The following is a 24,499-nucleotide window of genomic DNA, read 5'->3' on the forward strand; positions in this document are numbered from 1 at the left end:
GTTTCTCTGCAGGCAGATGGAGATGACGGAGCATCTCTCTCCTGTTTTCACTGTGAACACACAAAGATGCATATCAAGGATTTTTACAGAAACCAGCTCTTCCAATCACCTCTGTCGGAGCCCAAATGCTGCAGCAGAGTGAGTCAATGCTGAGTAAAAGTACCCTAACATCCTTATTTGCCCAAATACTGTCCCAGAGTTCAAAGCACCTATTTAACCAGGACACAGCTAAAGGACTATGCCTGCAGTGAATGCAGCTGTGCCACTTGAGCTCAACATGTGGCTGCATCCTAGGTCAAGTACATGAAGCATGTATTTGAATAGATCACACATCTTTGTATAAAGGCAAATCTTGTTGCTACATTTATGGGAGAAGTAATACTGTGGAACACCGCAGAGAAACAATTATTGATTGCATGCCACAATTCATAATGTGCATAATACAATACCTATGTGCTTTCAGATATAAGTACCTGGCATGGTGATTCACAGCAAAGTGCAAAAAAGTGTGGCTCCTTTTTGCTTCCTTAGAAAAGTATATGTGGAAAAATGGGAAGGCAGAAGAAGGATTAGTTTCCAAGAGAGGCCTTAAGCGGCATTCACAGTGGGCAACGAAGCACTTAGCGCTGAGTTCCCATCATGAGCCTTGCTGAAAATTGCAGGTGTTCAGAACTATACCTGATGTTTGGGGATCATAAGTAGCTATATTAAAGCCATGTGCTTATTAGTATTGCTATTATCAAGCACTGTGCAGGATTTCATCAGACATTGGCTTAACTTCAGCATGGGGCTCTGAGGTTCAATCCACAGCAGGTGTGAGGAAGCTTCATGGATTTGTAATTCGTAAGTGGGTGAGCTTAAAGAGGAAACAGCAAGGGCTGGAGGTGTTTTGCTGAAGTGAGAACAAAGGAGCAAACTGTGTACAGTCCAAAACAAAGGGCACAGTGTTCTGGATTAATCTCTGTTGTTTTACTTGCTATGATCAAGGGAGAACAGAGAAGTCAGAAAGTTGTCATTTCTATTTACTTTCATACTGATGGAGTGAGGAGAGAGCAAAGAAGAGCAAAGAAAAGCAAGAGACAATAGTCACTTGACTGCCTTACAGCAGTGTTTCTCAACCCCAACAACTTTAAGATGTGTGGACTTCAACTCCCAGAATTCCCCAGCCAGCAAGCTGGCTGAGGAATTCTGGAAGTTGAAGTCCACACATCTTAAAATTGCTGAGGTTGAGAAACACTGCCTTACAGGATTGTTTCCCAAAAATCAAAATAACAGATGAGCATCCTTTTGATGGTAGAGGTCTGCAATCTGCAAAGCTGAGATGGTAATACAAAATGCCCCCTCCCTAGCAATTCTGATTCTGCCCAGAGCTCCCAGTAGAGCTTGTAGATCTGGACTGCAAAAACCCACACAACCATTAGAAGACAGGCCAGATTTGGTGGTTTTCACATGGGTAGGATCAGCATTACCTGAAAGGAGGGGGGGACGTTTGGCAGGGAACAGCTCTTTTTATATGAAATTTGTTATGTCTGATTTATGTCCATTTTTGAGGTATTTTTTTCATTTATTTTTATAGCTTGAGAGTCTCTGAATGTTACCCTAATCATGCTTATCTATTAGATTGTAAATGGCAAGGAGATTTATGTGGCTTATTCCTTTTTCTCTGTAGTTCCTTTGTAGAAAATGCTTGTGCATACATGGCTGAGTACAGCTTTCACAACCACAGAAGTGCACTCAACTCTACAGTTCACACCTCCCCTTGAATTTCTCAAGTGGCTTAACTCAAGAATGTTATCTCTTTCTTTTAGAAGTGCTTTGCCAAGGCCAGTCACTTAACAGGGAGACCGAGATAGAGGAATTGGTACTATCTCACATCAACTTTTGATAACTATTGGGCAAGGAGGATGAACAATGAACATACATCATTAGAAAGATGAATAACTGCAGGAGGATATTATATAAGCTTTCAGAAACCTACTTGGGGTGAGCCTCAGTATAGGTCTACCCAGGAAATTTTTTATAAACTAGCTGGATTAAACTGGGGAACATCCTTTACTGCTTTTGATGAAGAGGGACTGCCATCTATCAAAGGAATATGAAATTCCATCTTGTATTTACACTCCTCTGTTGCATTTTGCCATGCCTTGTTCTATTGCCTTGTCTGTAGATACTTCCTATCTACATTATATTTTGCAGTTAAAATTATTCTTTTTCTGTGCTATGCTTAATAAATCCTTTCAACTTTCACCTCATTTGTGTGTTTATTGCATCTGAATCCATGCATGTCCTGCCCAGATTTCAGCATAGAACACTCTGTAGGAATTGGTTTTCCACCAAGTCCTTCACAGTTATCTTGGGAAATGTTTAAACAACATAAGTGGGGACAATTCTGTGGGGAAAAGAAGCCATAGCATCCTGTCCACATAAGGCACTGATTGAAAAGAGGCTATAAGATAACTAAGATGCAATTTAAACTCTTTGAAACCCAATATAGCTGTTTTTAAATTGGGTTTTAAAATTAATTTAAAATTTAAAATTAATTTAAAATTAATTTAAAATTAAATTTAAAATTAATTTAAATTTTAAATTAAACTTAAATTGAAGTTGAACCAAAGAATCCCAGTTCCTTTGGGGAAAATCTTTTGTTTTATGCAGTGTGTCCACAACAAACTATGATGATGACAAAACGATGACATGTGGACAAGTGATACCATCACAAGATGCCAAGTGTACATTTACTTGTGCTCTAACAACTGATGCAAGTATGTAAGTTGCAACATTTGTGTGATGAAGTAGTCACACTCATCATTTGCCCACCATCACTCGTTCCTGTAGAAGCACAGGCTTTCATGACTAATTCCTGACACTATTATGAATCTGAAAGGGTTATTTCTCTTCCCCAAAAGATGAATCAAGAATGCAGAACCACTGTTCCTCTTTTTAGAATAAATTACATCAAAGGATTTAGAAAACTAGGTAAAGGTTTCTTACTAGAAAAGGTTTATAGCTATCCTTCTGAATTTCCAACATTAGCTAATATAATGTTTCAGCAAGTAGCACCTGTGTTTTACAGCTGGGTTCCTCAACCTTGGCGACTTGAAGATGTGTGGACTTCAACTCCCAGAATTCCCCAGCCAGCCAAGGACCCTGTTTTACAGAATTTTTATTGCCACTTTGCCCTTAAAATGCAAACAGTTTTTTCACCTGGCTTTACAGCAGCCAGTTTCACCTCGAAAATGTTTCCTTATTCAAAATAGTATCTCACAGTAATAAAAATAAATTATATGTCATACTTTAACATTTTTGTGTCTGCCTAGATTATACATGCTTCCAAGGTCGATCTGACAAGATATTCATATCATTCTAATCAGTTTGTGGGCATACTTTACAGAAAAGAATAAAACAGGTCCCATGAGATACAATCTAAAATTTTTATAGAAGAGAATCAATAGAGAAAGGGAAGGAGACTGAAGAGAATGTGCATCATAATGGTTTCCAACATACATGTTTGGGTTGAAGAAAGTCAAGTGGTGGTGACTAATAAGAGAATACTGAACTGTCTTTGAAGGTCCATTTGTGATAAGTCTGGGATGGTAATAGAAGTGTTGTGATAAATATTTCTGAATATTGTGAAGGGAAGCCTTCAGGTTTATAAATATTTTGTCTACCCCTTTCTAATACACACATAAATTTAACCAGCTCATAGTTCACTTATATATTTTAAATCTATAAAGCAAAAATATGTGCTTACGATTTCTTGATTCCTAAGAGAGAAATAAACTATGTGAAGTGATAGTGAGCACCTCACTGAGTGAGATCAAGATCCATCATTGTATGGAGTCCCAGAAACCAGTAATCTGGCACTCTATTGGATTTTTGTCAATATTCTACCATCTAATTTCTACTTACCATCTATCTGAACCATGCTTTACTGATAGCATTCACACATAAGAGTAAAGCATAATGCAATTTGATTTTTTTGGCACAGTGCAACCTGTAGACCCAGACATTTGGTACAACTTAGCATTATGAATTTTTTATGGTTTAATGTTATGTATGGATCAGTTGTGTGTGTGTGTGTGTGTGTGTGTAAATGAATCATGTCTAAAATAATGGTACAGCATGAGTTAATAATCCAACCACTGATTGAAACATAACCATTGAGATTGTCAAACTCTTTTCCAAATTTGTTGCAGTTAACAACCCATTCTGCTCTCTGTTATTATAGCCATGGAACCAGTTGGTTCCAGTATTATAAAATTATGACTGACTGGTTTAACACAATCTTTTCGATGCATTTCTCCAACAATATATTGTAGGTAGCATGCGACAGAGAAATAGAAGCTTGAATTTTTAATTTGCGTGAACATTTAGCAAGGGCATGCCCTTCATCTGTTAGACAAATCTCTCCCTCCCGCCCCACCTTTTTTAAATAACTGTCAGATTGCAATCATTTCTTACCTTGATGTTGGCACATGCTGGTAAGTCATTATTAGTAGGTATTTCATTGTTGGCATTCTCAGAGTCATATGTCTTTGATCTGTATGCTGTGGTAGTTAAAGCTGTAGTAGTTTGCACAGGTAGGAATGGTTGCCACACATTCACATCTGTACCATTGCCAAAAGCCTGAATTGCATTTTCTGTAGAAAAAAAATTGCACAGCAATTTCCTAAATAAGCAAATAGCAGACTTTTTCTTTTTTTCTATCTTTCCCCCCTTAACTTCTACATATTAAAGCAAATAGAAATAATTCTAAAAAAACAAACTCTGCAAAGAGCAGATAAACAGAAAAACCCTTTCAGATTAACAGGAATGAAAGAACTACTATTTATATAGTTTCTGAGATTATTTCCAGCTACACAAAAAGCTATGATGCTTTTGATTGTAATGCCCATCTCCTTTCTAAACTAACCTGTTTATAACTATGCGATTATAAGTTATAATTAACAACTGTTCATTTGTAGCAATGATGTTACTGGGACAGGGCTATGGGACAGAAAATCCCACTCAGCAAAATAAGCAGGAGGAACCCTAAATGCAATTCAGTACATTTTTTAAAAAATTAAATAATACATATCATATAAAGTGTGCTTGCCCCTTAATTCAGAGAATAAAATTACCTAATTCTATTAACTCTAAGTTGCAAACCAAGATCACAGTAATACAGGCCCCCAAGACAAGCTTGGGCAGCTGTAAATCCATAGTAACAGTATCATAAAAAAACTATTCCAGGTATTTTACAAGCAAACAAGATCACCAGTTCAATGTTGTATGTTCGTAAGTACAGGATATCATCAGTATGCGGATGATACTCAATTATACATCTCTGTGCCAGGTGAATTAAGTAATGCTGTGGGTGTTCTTTTGCAGTGCCTGAAGACTGTGGGGGTCTGGATGGGGAACAACAGGCTTCAACTGAACCCTGGTAAGATGGAGTGGCTGTGGGTTGGGGGCTTTTCCAAATCTGGGGTTTTACAATCTTTGTTTCTAGATGGGGTTGTACTGCTGCACTTACCGGTGCGTAATTTGGGGATCCTACTGGACTCACAACTCCTGCCAGAGGAGCAGGTGGCAGTCATGGCTAAGAGGGCTTTTGCTCAACTGTGTTGTGCACCAGTTGCACCCTTTCCTGGATTGGGAAGCCCTTCTCTCGGTCACTCATGTCCTGGGCATTTCCCATATGGACTACTGTAATGCACTCGGCATGGGGCTACCCTTGAAAAGTATCCAGAAGCTGCAGCTGGTGCAGAATGCAGCAGCATGGGCAGTTACGGGAGCTTCTAGTGCTGCACATGTAACATCTCTGCTGCATGAGCTGCACTGGGTGCCAGTTTGCTTCCGGGTCCAATTCAAAGTGTTGGTTATAACCTTTAAAACCTTTCATGGCATGGGCCCAGGTTACCTGAGGAGCCATCTCGTCCCAATTACATCGACCCTTCCCACCTGGTCCTGCAGGAAGGGCACGTTATGGACCCTATCGGCTAAAGAATTTCCGCTGGTGGGGTCTAGGAGAAGACCCTTTTCTGCTGTCTTCCTCGCCCTGTGGAATATCTTGCCCCCAAGGTGAGATTGACCCTCATTCTTCTGGCCTTCCAGAAGAGTGTTAAGACCTGGCTCTGCCAACTGGCTTGGGGATCCAATGGGGGTCCGCAGCTACTGGGTGTGGCTGGTGGCTTGAGGATGCTCTCCCTGTCTTTTAATTTTGTTCATTTTTGTAAGATTTTTACTGTTTTTATGACTTTTATTTCTGAGCACCTAGAGTCACTTATAGAGTCACTTATATAGTGAGATGGGCGGCATATACATTTGATTAATTAATAAATAAAAATATTTGTGACAAATTTGCTTATTTACAGGAAATTAATTAATTAATCCCCCCTCTTTTCAAGTCTTGAAACAAAATCTGCATAATTAGGTGGAAGAACATGCCCATACTCAACACTGAAGATGTAAAACTTGAAAGGTGTAGTTTTTCTTGAGATTAAATACTGCATTTATGGCAAGAATAAATTGGATGGTTTTTTAAGAAACAATACATACAAATGAATAGAAAAACAGATTTTAATCAGTTCTTTGGGGACTTAGCATGGATTTGTACTTTATTTCAAACTCATTGTGTAAGAAATCAAAACAATTTCACTGGAGACCTGAGCATGGTTGTTATTAATACATTTCTTCAACAGCATCTAACTCTTCCTATAAATTATTCTACTTTTGCTTACCTTGAAAAGATTACCTTCATTTTCACTTTTTAAAAAAATTCTAATAAAAGTAGAAAATGATTTGTAGACTTCAAATACAGACAGGTTAATGAGAAAAAGAAGCCAGGAAAAACTTAGTTTTTCATACCTTGCACATTTTAGGGAAAATTAAAAGATGACATCAGTGGGTTTACAGACTGTTAAACTGAACAAATATACTAGCATGTCATTATTCCAAATACTGTGGAAATCCTAGGGGCTTCATCCTATGTATGTTTCAGTATGCCTTTATTTAAAATACAACTCCATCTTTTTAGGATGGGGAGGAATGTTCTCTTTTGGGGAGAGAAGCATGTTTGAAACATTCTAAATTAGGAAAAAAAAAAAAAGGAAGTGGGAAAGTACCAACACACAGATAACTATCATAGGTAGCTGAAGGGGCAAACAATCCTGAATTTAAGATGACTCACCCAAATGAGGAATAGATTGAAGAAAAATGACCTACCTTGTCCACCTAAGCTTATTAACTCCAGCTGAAACAAATCCTAGAAGTTCCCCCTTCCAAAAAATAACTGGATGTGACAAACTTGTATGTGTATCTGTACCTGTCATTTTTTTATCAACTGAATGAACACCCAATACTTAGAATGAAGGGCTTATCTCTATGATTAATTGATCCTCTATCTGCTTATACCAGCCATACTCTGTTGTTTACAACCCTCTCACATATAGTTCCTCAACCTTCCCTTTTATCTTTCACAAAAAGAAAAAAAAAAAGAAAAGGGAGGAAAACAGGATGAATGAAGTGAGAACAAAGGACAAGTATCCTAGAAAAGGAAAAAGAAAAAGGAGGAAGAGAACTAGGTGGATATATGGAGAAGAGCTAACTGAACAGGGAAGGAAAGAATACATTAGGGATTCTGAAAAGAGTTCAGTTCAGTAGGCAAAGAGTCCCTCTCAAACAAGGGTAATCTTCAGGCTAATCTTCAGAGCATGCATGCTAGTTCAGCAGTGCTATCTGCAAACATCTGCATCTTCATCCATTCACTTGTTTTCAGTCTTCTATTTGCAGAATATAAAATGACCTCCTCCAACTCACAGGTAATTATTTGGAAAGAAAAACCTCCATTTCCTATCAGATTAGCAGCATGTCAATAAGGACGTTAAACCAGAATTCATATCTTTGGTTTTCAGTTTCAGTGCGCAAAGAATGATTCACTTCAGTAAGCATCTCTACCTAGATGCTAGATCTCCTATCTCTACCTACTGTAGATTCTCAGCTAGTTGCCTGTGTCCCTTGTGATTATTCTGAACGTGTTCTTCAGCCCATATTTACATTCAACTGGCCCAAGGCAACTTTAATCAACAGAAGGAAAGTGGCAGATGGTCCAATTCAATGAGCCTTTGTGGTAAAGAAGAAGGGTAAATCCTTTGGAGCAAGGATTTCTGCATCAGTAAAATACTGTACCTGTGGTGCGGTTACTGATTCCCAATTAAAAAATCCAAGACCATCTCAAATATGCAAACATAACTGTGTAATTTTTAATATAATACATCCCTTTCACATATCAATGAAGCCATATTTTAGGGTGTTTTCTTTTGGCACTATTATACTTGAATCCATCAGGGCTGGTTTTCTGTTACATGAACCTGACTGATATGATTTTTCAACTATTATTTCAAAATTTTGTAGTTTTGTCTTAGATGTGAACAAGACATTATGTGTATTAAAGATAACTGTATCTTTTATTTAAAATAAAGATTTACAAAAGTCAATCCATTAACAAAAAGGCAATGGAACATTAATCCTCTTCAGTGAAATGCTATTAAAGCAGGGACACCTTTAATTTCTTTATGAGAAAAGGTCTCTTTGCCAGGGTAGGTATAATTTTTCCTCACACTGTCCTCTAATGTCATTGCTTTATCTTCATTAACATTTTTATTCTGAAAGCAAAAGAATAGAAAAGGAGTATTTCCTTTCAAAACAATGCAATAGCAATCAAGTTTCCAAAATATTAAAGCAATTAAGAATGTTCAGTGGGAACCTAAGCTTCTCAAAATCTGCAGACTTCTTTTTCAGAGAAACAGATATTTAACCAAACTTAGGTGGAAATTCCTAAAGCATGTTTCTAGCAGTCAATTAGCTTTTCACATTTAATGAAGATCTAAAATGCACAATTCAAGGCCATGGCTTCTCCATAACGTTTTTTTTTTCCTTCCTGGAATTAATATCTGAGTTTCAAAGTAATGTTAAATTATGGTCTAGCATGACATGGAGCAGACTTAAGTTCATGGGCATTCTCCCCTCTGGCACAGGCACAGAGAAACTTTGTAATATGCAAAATGTTGGATAGATCAATCACCTGCCAAATTGTTTCTTTTATGGTGCAGAATAGGGGAGGAATCACCTGGTTTCATACTTTACATCTCTATTCTGCTGCTGTTATGAACGTAAAAAGATTAAGGCTGGAACAGCTAAAGGCCACTCCCTTTGGGGCTGTCCATGCTAATTACTTACAGTTATGTTTCCAGTGGCTCTAAAACATCTGGTCCTTTTAATAGATATAGATATATAGATAATGTAAATTTTTGCCTGTTGTTCATGTCTTCCTTCCTTCCTTCCTTCCTTCCTTCCTTCCTTCCTTCCTTCCTTCCTTCCTTCCTTCCTTCCTTCCTTCCTTCCTTCCTTCCTTCCTTCCTTCCTTCCTTTCCTCCCTCCCTCCCTCCCTCCCTCCCTCCCTCCCCTTTCTCCCTGCTTTTCCATGCCGTTTCTCCTTTTTTCCCAGTTAACTGTTTGGATGTTTGCTGATGTTTAATGAATAAACATCAAGCTATATTTTTGCTAGCTGTATTGAGTGGCATGTGAGCTTGCTCTGGTCTAGATACAGGGACTGACTGGGAGTTGTAGCTGGAAATTACCGATAGTAATTTTCCAAATAAAACTGGCATCATGATTAGTTTAAACTATAGGTTGAGGGAACAATCCAGTATCGGAAACTATTGTTTGTATTAAACCAAATACAAGCAATGGTTTCTGATCCTGCATTGTTTCCAAAATGTGATTCAAATCTAATGCTAGATTTAGATGTTTTAAATCATGATATGCTGAACAAGGCACAATGGTTTTATTACTCATAGCCACAGGAATGGAGTCATATAACACAGTAAACCAGAAGCAAGCGCCCAGACCACCTTATGTGTTGGCATGTATGAGTTCATACATGATATCAAATAAGAGCTGGTTGAAAATAGCAGCCAAACATTCAAATGTAATAGCTATGCCAGAGGAGAAGAGCTGAGTTTATGATCCTGAGATAAAATGCTGATTTTAATTACATTAAAAATATTTTACCATGGTATACAAAGAGGCATGTTTTATATAGATGTTGTATATTCTATGTAATAGGATATTGCTGAGCCCAAGTAATGTCATACATGACAGGAAAACACATGTCAAGCTCATGCTACCATTTAAAGCACACATTGTACTAAACATTTAAACAGAACATGTATTAGAATCTTCTGCTTTGGTATTAATTATTTAGGCTGGTTGAACTGTCTGCGTGGACTCTCTAAATACATGTAATATTTAAGTCAGTATTTCTTAACAAATGGTATGCACACCACTAGTATGATGCAGAAACAACTTTTTTTTTTTGGAAGGATCACGGATAGCAGATCTGAGATAATATCTAAATACAACCATTTTAGTTTACTATCAGTTGTTCAAAGAGAATTACAACAAAAGATGTATTGTGGAGGAAGTGATTTAAAAACATTTTTTTTATCATTAGAGTACATTTGCCTCCTTGGAATAATGACTCTTGATAAAATAACCTTCGAATTATAATCCTTGTTATGTAAACAGGTCTCACATTTGTAATTTCAGTGTATGTTATTGCATTGGCAAGTCCTTGAAATAATTTAATAGAATATAAATGTGGTACTCACTAAGGCATGAATTATCCTGGAAGAAATTCAGAAATTTCAGACATTCTTCTAGGTCATTGCCACTGTTGCTGCAATCACACCATGGTGCAACGCTGAGATTATTATAGTTCAAATAATTTGGTGTCATAACTGTGCCTATTGAAAAAAATCAAAAACAATATTTTATGTGACCATTTTTTTTCAGTCAGTCAATAAAACTTTATTGCATAAATCCAAAGGGCTACTCAAGGATACATACAAAATATTTCAAGTACAGATTCTATAAATGCTATGTTCCTACACACAAATAAAAACCAAAATAAATATAATATTTAACACCAAATAAATGGAGTATTTAAAATTTCTATTAAATCACATATTGCTAAGTTAAAACTACTTATATAATAATTATATAATTCTTACATAATAATGGTAGCATAAAGAGACATCTTATAAGGTACTGGAATTACAGTTGTTCAGGAATACTGTAATCCAAATATAAGGATATAAACAAATTGAGAATGGTATCAAAAGATAATAAACCCATAAAACATTGAGGCTGGGCAATAGAAATCCAGTAGTATCAGCTATCTATATGATTTTCAATAACCTATTATTCTTTTTCCTAAGTTATCATTATTAATTTATTAATCCTGTTACTAACATTATTATTTAAGACAATGAAGAAAAGTAGAAATGAATATTATAGGTGACAGAAGTAGAATAGGTTTACAGTATAAACATTATAAGCAAGCTTTCAGTCATTCTCAGTTCAGAGCATTGGAGGGGTGTGTGTGTGTGAGCGGGGTAAATATGACCTGATTGATTATGAGGGACAGTATGAATCCAGGACAAATTGCTTTACTGCATCAGTGAAGAATGTCTGAATCGGCAGACTGGGTAGTCTTCATATATAAAAGTATTATTTTAGTTATAGAACTGCATCTCAAAAAGAACATCATTTAGTCTGAAGCAATAATGTAATGGAATAACATTATAGATTTCATTTATTTAGTGAGCCTGAGGAACAACCAATATGGTTAGATAATCTTAAATGAAAATTATGATGTAATAGAAAGCACCCTGTGAATCTAAAATATTATGAGCGTTTTATATGGTTGCTTAGAACCAGTCCAATGCAAGAAATAGCATCTGAGTTGAGAGTGGCAGAAGTATAAAACAAAGGCAAAGACTGATGATTACTAACGAAGTGCTTGCTTTGATCCTGCAGGGGAAAAAAGTAAACTTTATTTGCACCTTTGAAAGTACAGAATAAATAATTGACCCAGAATATCATATGAACATATGGGAATATATCATAAATTTGGAGCAACAACAAAGTAGCTTTCTCCAACATTATGCTGTACAGATGTGATAGACTGTAATATCCAGCTGTTGGCCATGTTGGCTTAGAATTCTGGGAATTGTAGTCAAATAGAGAAATAACTTTCCTCAGAAGGGTTTAGCTATAGATACGTTATTCATGATACATGTTGGAAAAAAAATATATAGCATAGTTAAACAGCAACTCTGGTGTAGTAATAGTAATTATGTAGTAATGGTAACATGGCTAAATACCTCTGATTAAAAAGAAGTATAATAGTGTGAAACAGGAAAACAGGAAAAAAAATCTGTGGATCACAAAATTTTCTGAGTTCTTAAAAAGAAAAGGCAAAAATATATTTCAGGGTTTATGGTAAAAATACTGATCCCTGTTGGCAATATGTTCATTAGCAACTTGTCTCTTGGTTTGTAATAGACATGACTTCATTCACCAGGACCCTGGCCAAAATCAGATCATCCACATGTGCAAAAGAACTGAATCACAGTGAAACTTAAAAATGAATTGTTGCCACAGTGTGGATGGAAGACAGGTTTGCATCCTAATGGGCCCACTCACCAACTTCATGCTTTTGAATTGCTGTTAGACTCTTTTGAATAAGACGGCAAACTTACTCTGGATCTCTTTCCAAATTCCGACAAATAACTCGAGTGATGATTACTGCCTACTGTCTGCGGAAGCTTGGCAAACTTCAGCAACAGAGCTTTGAATTAATGAAATGCAGGTGGAAGGATGCAGACAAACAAACAGCAATTACAAGCCCTATTAATCAAAGCTTGATGAAAGATAAATAGGAGGGCTAAATTGAAGAATGACCCTTATGTCACATGCATACTGCAATCAGGGATAAAGAGGCTAATAATGTTTTCCCATTCAAATGAATGGAACTATAATAGCTAGATATTTGATGCTGGTTTACTATTTAAATCATGTAAATACCTATATCAGAGATAGATATTCCAAACGAAAACAGAGAATGAAGTTGATGGAAACAGGAAAAGTGAGCTCGTATGGGCAATGCTTCTCAGGGCAGATTCTTCACAGGAATGGAAGATGCAAAAGGATGTTAACTAAAACAGGCTAGAACCATTAAAGGAAGGATTTTTTTTTTAAAGTCATATCTCTAGAAAGAAGAAATTGGAGGAATTTCAAAGTGCTTGAACACCTGGTATAGCTCGCCACATTGATTTTATAGCCCATGTGGTACATAGCAAACAGGATATTAAGCAGTTCACTGTTGAACAAAATACAGAATGGTATATCGCTGCTTAATCCACACACGTCTGATCAAACTGATGGCTGTGATTGTGACTGATAATTCAGATGACCCATTTTCCACATCACAGTGTACATGGGAACAAAGAATTAAGTGTCCACATATATACAGGGGTCAGTGAATATCTGACTAAATATGCGACATACCATGATAGGAGGAAGACTTCCTGCTTCTTCTCATTATGCAAATCCTTTGCAAGAGATGCTTTGCAACATGTGGAAACATATGCAAAACAGTTCTTTTCAAATCACTGAAGTACCTATGTTTTTTTCCAGACTCTCCTTACAGAAGTGATCCTGGTTGAAGCTATTTTAATTATTCAAAGAGAGGTGCTTCATACTCAATCCTACACTAACAGTATTATATATTATGTCACCAGCCCTGGGGATCAGGAGGTGTGGCTGAGCCTGTACATTGATTATGTTGATTTGTGATGGATGAGTTTTTTTACCCCAGCTGCTGTTTCTGAATGTGTTGTTTTCCTGTTTTTATATATTTTTAAAAGATTGTTAGCCACCCAGAGTCATGAATTTGAGATGGGCAGCCATTTAAAATAAAACAAACAAATAAATAAACAACTATGTGTGTAATCTAGTTGACATATACTTTTTGCCCACAAGAATAGATATTAAGCAGGAACAGGTCACTGTTTGTTGGCGTATCGGGGTGTAAGGAAACGAAGGAAAAGCTTCTGATTAATCTGGAATTTGTACCAAAACAGCTGCATAACATATTTTGTTATTAGTATCTAAAGTTAGCCAAATGAGAACAGACCGTAGAACCACTTTCTTTTTCTCTGGAGCCCAGACATTTGTCAACTGGAGCCAATATAGTTTTGTATAATGGCCATATACTTAGCATAACTTTTTAAAGGTGGTGATCACTGGCTTCGAACAACTATTCTCTGGTGACAACTGGCAAGGACACTTAGGCACAGATTTTGAGAGATGGGCTTTTTTGTGGTAGTCCCATCAGTCCAGAACTCTTTTCCTGGGGAGAGAAGAGGCATGGTTCCTTCTGATTTAGAAGAATCTTAAGAAATTTTTATTGTAGTTAATTTGTGGATAATTTGTATGGATAATTTGCAATTTAGTATTTATATGATTATATATTTTACATGGATTTGTTTTGTTAACATTGGTTATTCTAAACTATCTTGTGAGGACTGACTGATAAAATGAGAAGATACAGTACTGAAGAAAGAAAGAAATGCTAGGAAATCATGGTGATAGAGGATTTGGGCATAATAATTGCCAATATTTGAGCTGGAATATATAATATTGTATTTCATAATACAATAATTGTATTCCATAATAAGTTTGTTTGAAATGTGTAATTTCACTAAGTAGAAAATATTTTGAAATGGTATCTTCCCAAAAAGAACATCCTCAACATGGGCAAAAACACTCTATGACAAAAATGGGCCAGTTGCAATGCAGCCAAAATATTAATATGTAACATTACAATAATCAATTTAACTTAGTATTATTCTAGTCTGATGGATGGCCTAGTTTTCCAAAAACATAACTGAGAGATGGAATTTTTAATTTTTTTTTTTTGAGGTCTGCAAATTTTTTAGAATAAGGACAGTAGGCGAAGCAAAAACTCTTGTTTCCATCCTTGCTGCTAGTAAGAATGTGCATTTTCCCTTCAGAATCATATATCCCCTTGTGTTGGTTCCTCAGGATCCTTTCTCCTGAACTTGAGACCAAAGATCCTTCTAGCATTTGTGCAGTACCTTAGCCTATGGAAATATGAAAGTGCCTTTTTACAAGTGCTACATTATTCTTATGGTTAAATTGAAGAACAATTCCAAGAAAATCTTCAGCAAAACTCATATCTGGGACTACTTGCCAGCAGTTGTTATTCTGAGCTACCCATCAATATCAAACCTATTTCCTGCCAGCAGTTAGCATTTATACATCACTTCATTGGATCTGATGTCTATGACGCCTAGTTCTATGTACAAGAGTCAATTTATTTTATCTGTAGCTAATTAAGCCATCTGTTTGTCTCAATAAAAATAATTAATGAGATTCTTCAAAGCTATCATACATTCCCAGTCTTCCCTATATTGCTACTTTGGCCAGAGAAGACCACACCCAATGTGACAGCATTTCTTTGATAGCTATTGGTTCTGCAGAAAAGTTATACAAAAAGACATGTTGTTTGGTCAGGAAAACAGAAATGCCATTAACTTGAACATATTTATATGCTTTCAGTGGATCTTTAAATGTCATGGCTTCTGGCTTATGAGTATCATATATTCTAAACTTTTCACTCTATCTCTTGTTGTCCACCAAAATCTGCCTCACCAATGTATCTTTATATGTCTCCTGAACAAGTTTATCTTGAGGGGAAAGTAAGTCATCTTCCTTTCCTTTCCTTTCCTTTCCTTTCCTTTCCTTTCCTTTCCTTTCCTTTCCTTTCCTTTCCTTTCCTTTCCTTTCCTTTCCTTTCCTTCCCCTTCCCTTCCGTAGGTTTTTTTAGTTCTGTATTAATTTTTATATATATAAACTTTAATAAAAGTATTATAAAAAAAACCCCCAAATATATCTTGTTTTACTCATGTTTTCCTCAGGTGCTCTCTCATCAGAGGAGATTTGCAGGATAGGAATCTGAGTTGTTTTCTCACCTTCCAGGAGCAGTCAGAAATGTTTCATGACAGGTGCAGACTCTGAACTTGAAACAAATCAAGTATGTGGCCTTTATGTCATCTGCATCTAATATTTCATTCACATATACATATATGCTTTTACTCTGTCATCTGTTATGCACCAAACATGCCCTTTCTCATGATGACTCTTTTTCACTTAGAAAGCCAAAACAACATCAAACCAAGGTCTTGCTCTGAAAGAAAGTCACTGAAGCAGAGGTGGCATTATAGAACTAAATGTTATGTAAGAAATGAATCTTAAAAGACTGTTTTGTCTTTGCTGGAAATGACAAACGTGCCAAACTGTTCAATAAGGGCAACAATAAGGGCAATAATGACTTTTCCAGCAAAGTCATCTACAAGCAGAAAGATGGAAAGAGAGAGACAATTTATTCTTCATTCCATTTATTAAGAAAATTGTTTATTTACTCAAGAAGTAAATGAAATAATTTTATACCTATGTACAAATTCATCCAAATTGACTGGAGGAAATTCAAAAGCTTGCTATAAAAAGGGATGTAGGCTAATATTAGTTACGTGTATTCTTGATTAATTTTTCTATTTATATACAGAAAACAGAAAAGCTCTAACTGGGCATCACTCCTTCCAGTCCAGATCCTCTTAGTTTGAGCAGGAAGACCAGGGGAAACCACTTTCTGCCAAATATGAAGACAGGCATCCCCATGACTGGGAATCCCAATTTTCCTGGATTTCTGCTGACAAAGCAGTCTATAATTGCTGTCAGCCAATCTCTCATGTGAGATGGCAGGAAGTTGTGCACAATTAAGAGTTTTCAGCGTTCTGTAATGCTGAAAAGACTTGCTTTCATATAACACAATCAGATTATTGCAGTGAGAACAGCACTCTAGTTGACCCATTACATTGTGCATTTCTGATGGATGTGAAAGCTCCTAGCATGAGAAAGGCAAGTCACACCAAGACTATTTGAACCTATGCTTGTGAGAAGTCATCATTAGAGCAGTCTTCCTAAATAGAGATGCGTTCCCAAAGTATGAACTTCAGGTCCCAGGATTTTTAGTCAGCATGGCCAAGGTTGAGAGTTTGGGGAGTGATGGTTTCTGCATTTGAATGTCATCCAGTTTGGAAAAGGTGGGTTTCACAAAGCAATGGGATATTCTATGGCCTTGAGAGAAAGATAACATTGGTCCCATTGTATGCACAAAATCAGGCTACAGGAGAAAATGATAAGGATACTCCTATATTTTAAAAATCAATTAATCCAATTTTTCAAAGAAGATCCAGTTATATGATATTCCCTTGTTAGATTATGTGACCAAACTGAATTAGCCACTTCCAAAGTAATAAGTTGCTAGGCTGTGATAAGATACCATGAATTAATGTTGGATAAAAAACAATTCTTGCAAATAGTATACGTATGTAGTATCTTTCCTTCTTCCATCTATAGCGGCCTTTCCAGTCCCAAGCCATCCTTTTTCCTGTCTGTGTTCATTTCAACCTTACCTTGCTTATGTTTGTGATTACAATTTGGAGAATTAAGCTGATCTTCACTTTTAAAAAATAGCCATTTTTTTTAAAAGCCTTCTTAAAGCTCATTTCATCCAGGCATTGTTTCTACATGGCCAACACAGACTGATTATTTTCAATGGGGGTCTTCAAGATATGCACACATTTTGTTTTTCTCATTTTTCTGTTCTCCCATATTGATGTCAATCAACAAAGCACATTTTAAATAATAAAGAAAATTATCCTTTCCCAAAATAAGCCTTACCAATAAGCCCTGAGTAAGCAAGGAGGCAGTCAGCATAGTTCTCTTTCAGGCAGCTACTAACAGACCGTGACTCAGGCTGGCAGTTTGTGAAAAAATCTGCAAGGCGAGATCTGCAATGTGGTTAAAAAAAAGAAAAAAGAAAAACATATATTTAAAAAAGTATTGAACCTCCGGGTGATCTTACCTTTTGCACTTCTTTCTTTCTGTCAATATTTAATTCTTTTTTACACATGTACACATTCAAACTGTTAAGAGGGTTTCTTAGAAAGGAAACGCACAACATCTATCTCAATGCTGCACAGCAAAAAAAGTGTGAAGATATAATGGGCATATATCCCCCTTAACCCACACAAATGTCACTCTGAAAATGCAGATTTTTTATACCCAGCTACATTCCTGCTAAAAATAAAGAACAGTGAAATCTATCAACAATATGTTCTCAGTAGGAGCTTTTTCAATCAGAGTTTGGAAGTCTATCAGAAGGAAACCCATGTCTGTTCAAGCATATGGGTTAACTGATCTTGCAATGTATGTCTGGGAACTTCATGTTAACTGATTTTTAAGTCCACTAGGATTCACTCAGATGATGGAATATAAAGAGGCCGTGGACTGAACATGCATTCACTATGGAAGTGCTTAAGAGAAGCACCAGCTCACAAATCTTGCAACTGCCACTGTGACAATAATTAAAGAAAAGGATTCTTAAATCTGTGTTGAACAGTAATCCCTAATTATGCACAGGTAGTGCCAAGCCTACTGGGGATTGAATTTGGCATCCTAATCCTGAAATTGTGGTTTACATTATTAGAAGGAAGCCCAATGAAACTTTTTGGAGTTTCTAGGAGGATCTTTAATCAACGTACTATGCTTTGTCATAAAGTATTATTGTTCAAAAATATATATCACCTTATTTTCTGAATCATCAATCTAAAACAAAAACAAAACCAGGAGCAGAAGAAACAGAAATAAATCAAACAAGCAGAATTATCCCAGTAATATTGCAATGGGTGACTGTTACTAGAGGGTTAAATTATTTCTCCTGACCAGGAAGAGAGAGGAAAACATGTGGGAGAGGGAGTACAGTTTGGAAAGGCAGTTGGAATAAGGTCTGATTGTGACAGATGGAGGAAGGTGAATAAGCAGCAAGATTAGCTATGGCTTAGGGTTTTCCCCTAATCATTCTTTAAAGAAAATGCAGCTGTAATACCATGTGATAAAAAAGCAGATGCTTTCAGATTTTTGTTTTATGAAATCTATTCAGTTTGATCCTCAAGGACATATTTGCCAATATACCTATTGTATTAGAGCAGTATTTCTGACAGACTTCAAGGAAACTACTGCAGGCTGGTCCCTTAAGTTTTACGAACCTTCTAAGTCCCACCGTCAGGGTGTTCTACTAAATTCCATGTATTAAAATTAGAAGATAAGAATGATTTCTGGTTTTGTTCAGGGAAGACAGAACCCCTGAGTGAAACAAGTGGAGAATGAATGTGCGTTATTGAATACATTAGAGGTAGCAATGGATGGACAAGCTTGCAAAAATGTAATGCACATAAAAGTCTACCACCAGGAATCTATTCAACCAAAAAACCCTAGAAATCACAATTTATATCACATCAAAGTAATCCAACTAAGCAGAATAATGCATATTTGGTTATTTTTAGAGTTTGCTGTTTCCCTTGGAATTGTATACTAATACACACACACACACACACTATACACACATACTAATTTAGACAAACTATATTTAATAACTTATGAAAAAATATTGGTCAGTTTGCTTGCATTATTGTTGCTTGTCTAATAGTATTAAGAATTAGTATCCCATATTCCTCTTCTTTTCCTTTCCCTTTATTTCCAAACTATGCAAACTCCTATGTCTACACAAACACAGACAGCCACAACTTACATTTCCATCCATCCATCCATCCATCCATCCATCCATCCATCCATCCATCCATCCATCCATCGATCGCTATCCAGGATGGTGATACATAGTAATGCTCAGGTATCTAAGCTGAAGCCTGGTAGGAAAATAAATCTTGATGTGTTGGTGAGAGCTTCCTTTTGTGTTGTGTTTAATCAACACTCATCAATATTTGTGGACATAGCTATAGAGAAGCCCCCCCCTCTCATTTGTGTGTGCATGTGTGTGTGTAGAAGGAGGAGCATTCTTGCTTCAAGCTTCTACTTTAAATGTCATGACTGAAAAAGCAAAAAGTGAGGAAAAAAGCAAAGTGGAATTTTGAGGAGGAAGAACTGGAGTTGTTTTTCAGCAGGTCTGATGAACTTCTCATCTTCTCCTGGTGCCTTCTAGTTACACCTGAAGGCAGTTGAAAGCAAAGAATAACAGAAAGCTCACAGCAATAGGCCTTTTGGATAAGGCTGAGGCCACTTTTAATCCAGCATTCTGTTTCTCACAGTGGCTAACCTCTGGGGTCCTCACAATCAGGAATTCTGCTCTATCCTCCTCCAATCCTCTAATCCTCCTCTACCATGGTTCCTCTACAACTGGTATTTGAAGGCACGTTACCCTCAAACAGAGCTAACACTGAGGCTTCTTTGAATCTTAATTCCCTTTTAAAGCTGTCCAACTTACTGGCTATCATCACATCTCATAATACATTCCATGGAGATGCCCAAGTGGTTTCTTTTCTTCTGTTCTAAAACTCCTTCCAATTGGCTAGTTTCAATGAAGTGTCATAGTGTTTTGAGAGAGAAAGAAAGAAACCTTCTCCTGCTTGTTTCCACCATGAATGTATATACTCTGATCCTTTTTCCTCAGTCACCTTTTTCATGCTAGACAGCCCCAAATATCTAGTCTTTTCTTTTTGGGAAAGTGTTTGAATCCCCCAATCATTTTGGCTGACTTCTTCTATACATTTTCCAGATCTGCAATATATCCTTTTTCAAAGGTAGTGTTGATAACTACATTTGATTGTTGATCCACAGTACTCCTGATACAGACGTACCACAGAGTGGTACAAGGGTATTACAGTGCTGGCAGATTTATCTGCAGTTCCCTTCCTAATCATCCTAGATGGAATTTGCCTTTTTCACTACAGTGGTATGCTGAATCCATATCTTCATTAAACTACTACTAAAGAAAATTAATAAAATCTTCATTAAATTTCTTTCTAATTAGTTTCAGACAGCACAAACCCCACTAATTATTTGTGAAGTAAGGGTGTTACCCTGATGTGTATTCACTTTTCACTTACTTAAATTGAACTCCATTTGTCCTTCAGGTGACCATTCATCTACTTTAAAGAGATCATAATGGAGCCCTTCACCATCATTTTTTTTTCACCCTGAATACTGTGGTATATCAGCAAACCTGGAGAGCTCACTGCTTATCCCTACATCAAGGTAATTATCTACAAGCTAAAAAACACAGACCCAACACATATTCCTAGAAGACTCCACTTCTTGCTTCCCTTCACTGAAAAAACTGCCCATTTATTCCTTCTCTTTGGTTCCTGTTTTTTAACAACTTAGCAATCCATCAAATGATAGGTCTTGTTGGTACAAAAGCCTCTGATAGGAATATTTGGAAATCCAGGTATACAGTGGTGACAGGGTCACCTTCATCTAAGTGCATACCAAGGCAAGATTTTCCTTTGCCAAATCCATGCTGATATACCTTCAGCAAGATTTGTTGCTCAGTTTTATTTTTTTCTTGAGTACTGTTTCCAACAACTTGCCCCAAATAAATGTTAAGCTGAGTGGCCTATGATTTACTAGATGTTCTCCTGACTTCCTTTTAAAATTGGTGTCACTGGGTCCAGTTGGATGCAGATTCCAGGAACAAAGGTGCTTTAATGCTAAGTACTAGCTGACTATGAAAACAGCTTTGACTAAGTTTACATTATTTGAATGTCCTATTGATCTTTACACTTAGGGTCTTTCTCTCCCCCCGCCCCATATCACTTCACACTAACTTTAAAAATGATTGTCTTAAAAAGGAACTTTAGTAAAAGCAAGATTTGCTATTGGTTTCACTTCCTTTGTGGTCTTGTTTTCTCCTGTGCTTCATTATCAGATCACTGTACTAGGTCAGTAAATAAATTCTACACGCAAAAGAGCTAGAGAACAGAGAATCCCCTTAGCAGAAAAGGGACTAAGGCTAAAGGGGAAGAGGCTGGAGCAACATTCATATTGGAAATCATGGAAATACCTTCCCAATGTAAGTAACAGTCTTTTGAAGAGGAGAAGAAACCTGAAAACAATGAACCATTTATTCTGCTTGTTAATATTTGGTTACTGCAAGAATAGAAGAAAACACATAAAAGATATGCGTGTAACTTTGCAGGAGATGATTTCACCCCCTTTTTAGGAACCTGATATTCCCCCAAATTCCACAGAGAAATTTAATTTTTTTGTGGTCCTCATTTTGAAAACAAGCAACACCGACTATCTTGTTGTATACACATTAGTATTCATTGAAATGTGTAAGCAAAATAATTGAGACCTTTAACTCTCTTTTTATTTGGAATAGCTGAAAAACTCCTTGATGTTTGGAAATTATCTGAAGCAATTATCACTATGGCCTTTTTAATGATCGTTTAATTGAACTATGAGAAATCCAGTACATGTTCCTTGTAAAGTGCATATGACATAGTTGCAAAGGACCAAGGGTTCTGTGTTGAGTACATTATGAACTAGTTTGAAGTGTTTTTGACTCTGTTGACACAGACCTTGTTGACCTTCAGGTGATTCAGCAGCATACAGAAAGATGTTGAACTTACAACAGCAAGAAGTATAATTGTAAACAAGCAAAAATGCAAGGAAAAATTACATTCTACTGTATGTTAAGGTAGAGAAATATATGGGTCTTCAAATGTTGCTGAATCACAACTCCCAGCACTCCCAAGCCCTATCTGGAGGGTCACATATTTTCCACCCGGTAAAGGGAATGGAGAGATATGTCTGGGTACCAGGCTCATGAATGAGAAAAACTTTCTAAAAGTCACGACGAATCTGCCTGGAAAGTGACTATTTAAATGAGTACTGGGTCAAAATTAGATCTTAATGAGCAGTGAAGAGAAGGAGAGCCTGTATGATCTTTCTTAGATCTTTCATATAAGAGTTTTACAACCCTTGTGAGACTTTGTATAATACTGTGCAGGGTTGTGAGGGGTTACGTCTGTGATGGGGGGTGGAGAGAAGAGAAGGAGAAAAATGCAGTAACAGCATGGTGAAAATAAAATTCTGTATCAAACATGCATAACAGTAAAAAAAATAAAGAAAAATATAATTGTGGTTCTCCTGGAAACAACAAGGTCTTTCACATTTTACTGGTATTGTTCTAATGCCAACGGGGGGCAGCCATTCAGAGCAGAATCATGGGGCTGATCTTATCTCATCATTCCGGAAATCTTGCTGAAGAGTGTTACTTCTACACTGCCATCCCCAAGTGAGGCAGCTTTCTGTTCCTCAACATCCAGAGAAAATTAATTAAGTACTAAAGTAGAATGAGCAGAACTCTCAGCATACAATGGGGTCTATACGAAGAGCAATCAGAGGCTGACCATCTATAATGTAAGAGATAATACCCATTAGTAGGTGATCCTAATAGTGGTTTGTTATTACAAGCTAGTTTCATAACTCATGGTTTGACAGCAGTTTATTTCAAGTAATATATAGTAAGATTAATTGCAATTTATTAAGACTGATACAATACACTATGAAAAGTTGGATTATTAAGTCATTTTGTCCCATTTCCTAATTTATCTCCAAATTTTCAAAACTTGCTTGTAACTTTTTTTCCCAATCCAAATGATGCCTATAAAAACTTTCAGCCCTGTAAGTCCCTCCAGTATAGAATGTCTCTTCTTTATGAGAGTCCAGAGAAGCAGGCATTTTTTCCTGAACTCAGATTTTAGATTATATGATTATATAGTATAGCAGTTTCAGTAGTAAGGCAGAGAGAAATTTCTAAACAAAAAGGGGAAATTAAAAACCCTAAGATTTCTCCTTTGGAATTATGAGACACACTTGTAACTAACTTCCACATTTCTCATTTTGGATTCAGCTACAAAAATAACAAGGCTATGAAATCAATCCATTGGTTGACTACAACAAATAATGAAATCAGTTCTGGCAGCCAGGCACCACTTATCAAGAGAGCTTTTATATAAGGGAACAATTCATCAAAACCAAAAGAAAGAAGAGTAAAATGTGAGGAAAGACAATTTCAAACTGTGAGCATAAACTCACTGAATAAAAATGGTAAAGGTAAAATATGCTGGACAGATCAAATCAAATCTTTATTATGGTCAAAGACCAGCATAAGAAGGGTGGGGTACAGTCAATTAAAAAGCATAGAAAATACATCAGAGTCTAAATAATAATAATAATTATAAAAAGCTAAAAGGTATAAAACAGAAAGTATATATCTAAAGGGAATCTAAAAGGAGGGGTAGGAGCATTAGATGGGTGTAGGGGAGCATAAAGGTTAGTATATAGCAGACTACAAATTACAGAGCACTCTAGTATGATGAACTAGATGCTCATTAAAACTAGTTTATGGCACAGGTCATCATCTGATAAATTTTTATCGCTGCTGTGCAGAATCTGGCAACATTATATGTTGTAGCAGGGTTGGTATCTGAAAGCAGCAGAATTGTAAGTATAGTTCTGTAATTGAAAGTATAGAATTGTCCTGTGCGCCCTGGGTATTTATGCAGTAATGGTGAGATGAGGCTATTACAAATGTCTCTGTGATACAGGCACTGCAGAAGCACATGCTCTGTTGTTTCTGTGTGTCCAGAGTCACAGGGGCATTGTCTCTCTGGGTAAGGACTCTTCTTGAATCGGTCTTCAAGGACAGCTGAGGGGAGAC

The 24,499-nt window shown here is 36.6% G+C and overlaps 1 protein-coding gene across 2 annotated transcripts in view; it reads right to left on the reverse strand.

Annotated features, from left to right (window-relative positions):
• The window catches only part of GFRA1 (GDNF family receptor alpha 1), a 226,798-nt gene that overhangs the window by 42,413 nt on the left and 159,886 nt on the right, over window positions 1-24,499 (reverse strand). For both annotated transcript variants that reach the window (XM_007424944.3, XM_088132692.1), the window contains exons 5-7: window positions 17,656-17,765; window positions 10,653-10,787; window positions 4,462-4,640 (exon numbers count right to left, since the gene is read on the reverse strand). In XM_007424944.3, the coding sequence (XP_007425006.1) occupies window positions 4,462-4,640; window positions 10,653-10,787; window positions 17,656-17,765 (424 nt within the window). The remainder of the gene's footprint in view (window positions 1-4,461; window positions 4,641-10,652; window positions 10,788-17,655; window positions 17,766-24,499) is intronic.

The sequence above is a fragment of the Python bivittatus genome, unplaced genomic scaffold (genome assembly GCF_059951505.1).
Source record: "Python bivittatus isolate LINGU-HERP-01145 unplaced genomic scaffold, Pbiv_v1 ctg000980_np1212, whole genome shotgun sequence".
Taxonomy (NCBI): Eukaryota; Metazoa; Chordata; class Lepidosauria; order Squamata; family Pythonidae; genus Python; species Python bivittatus.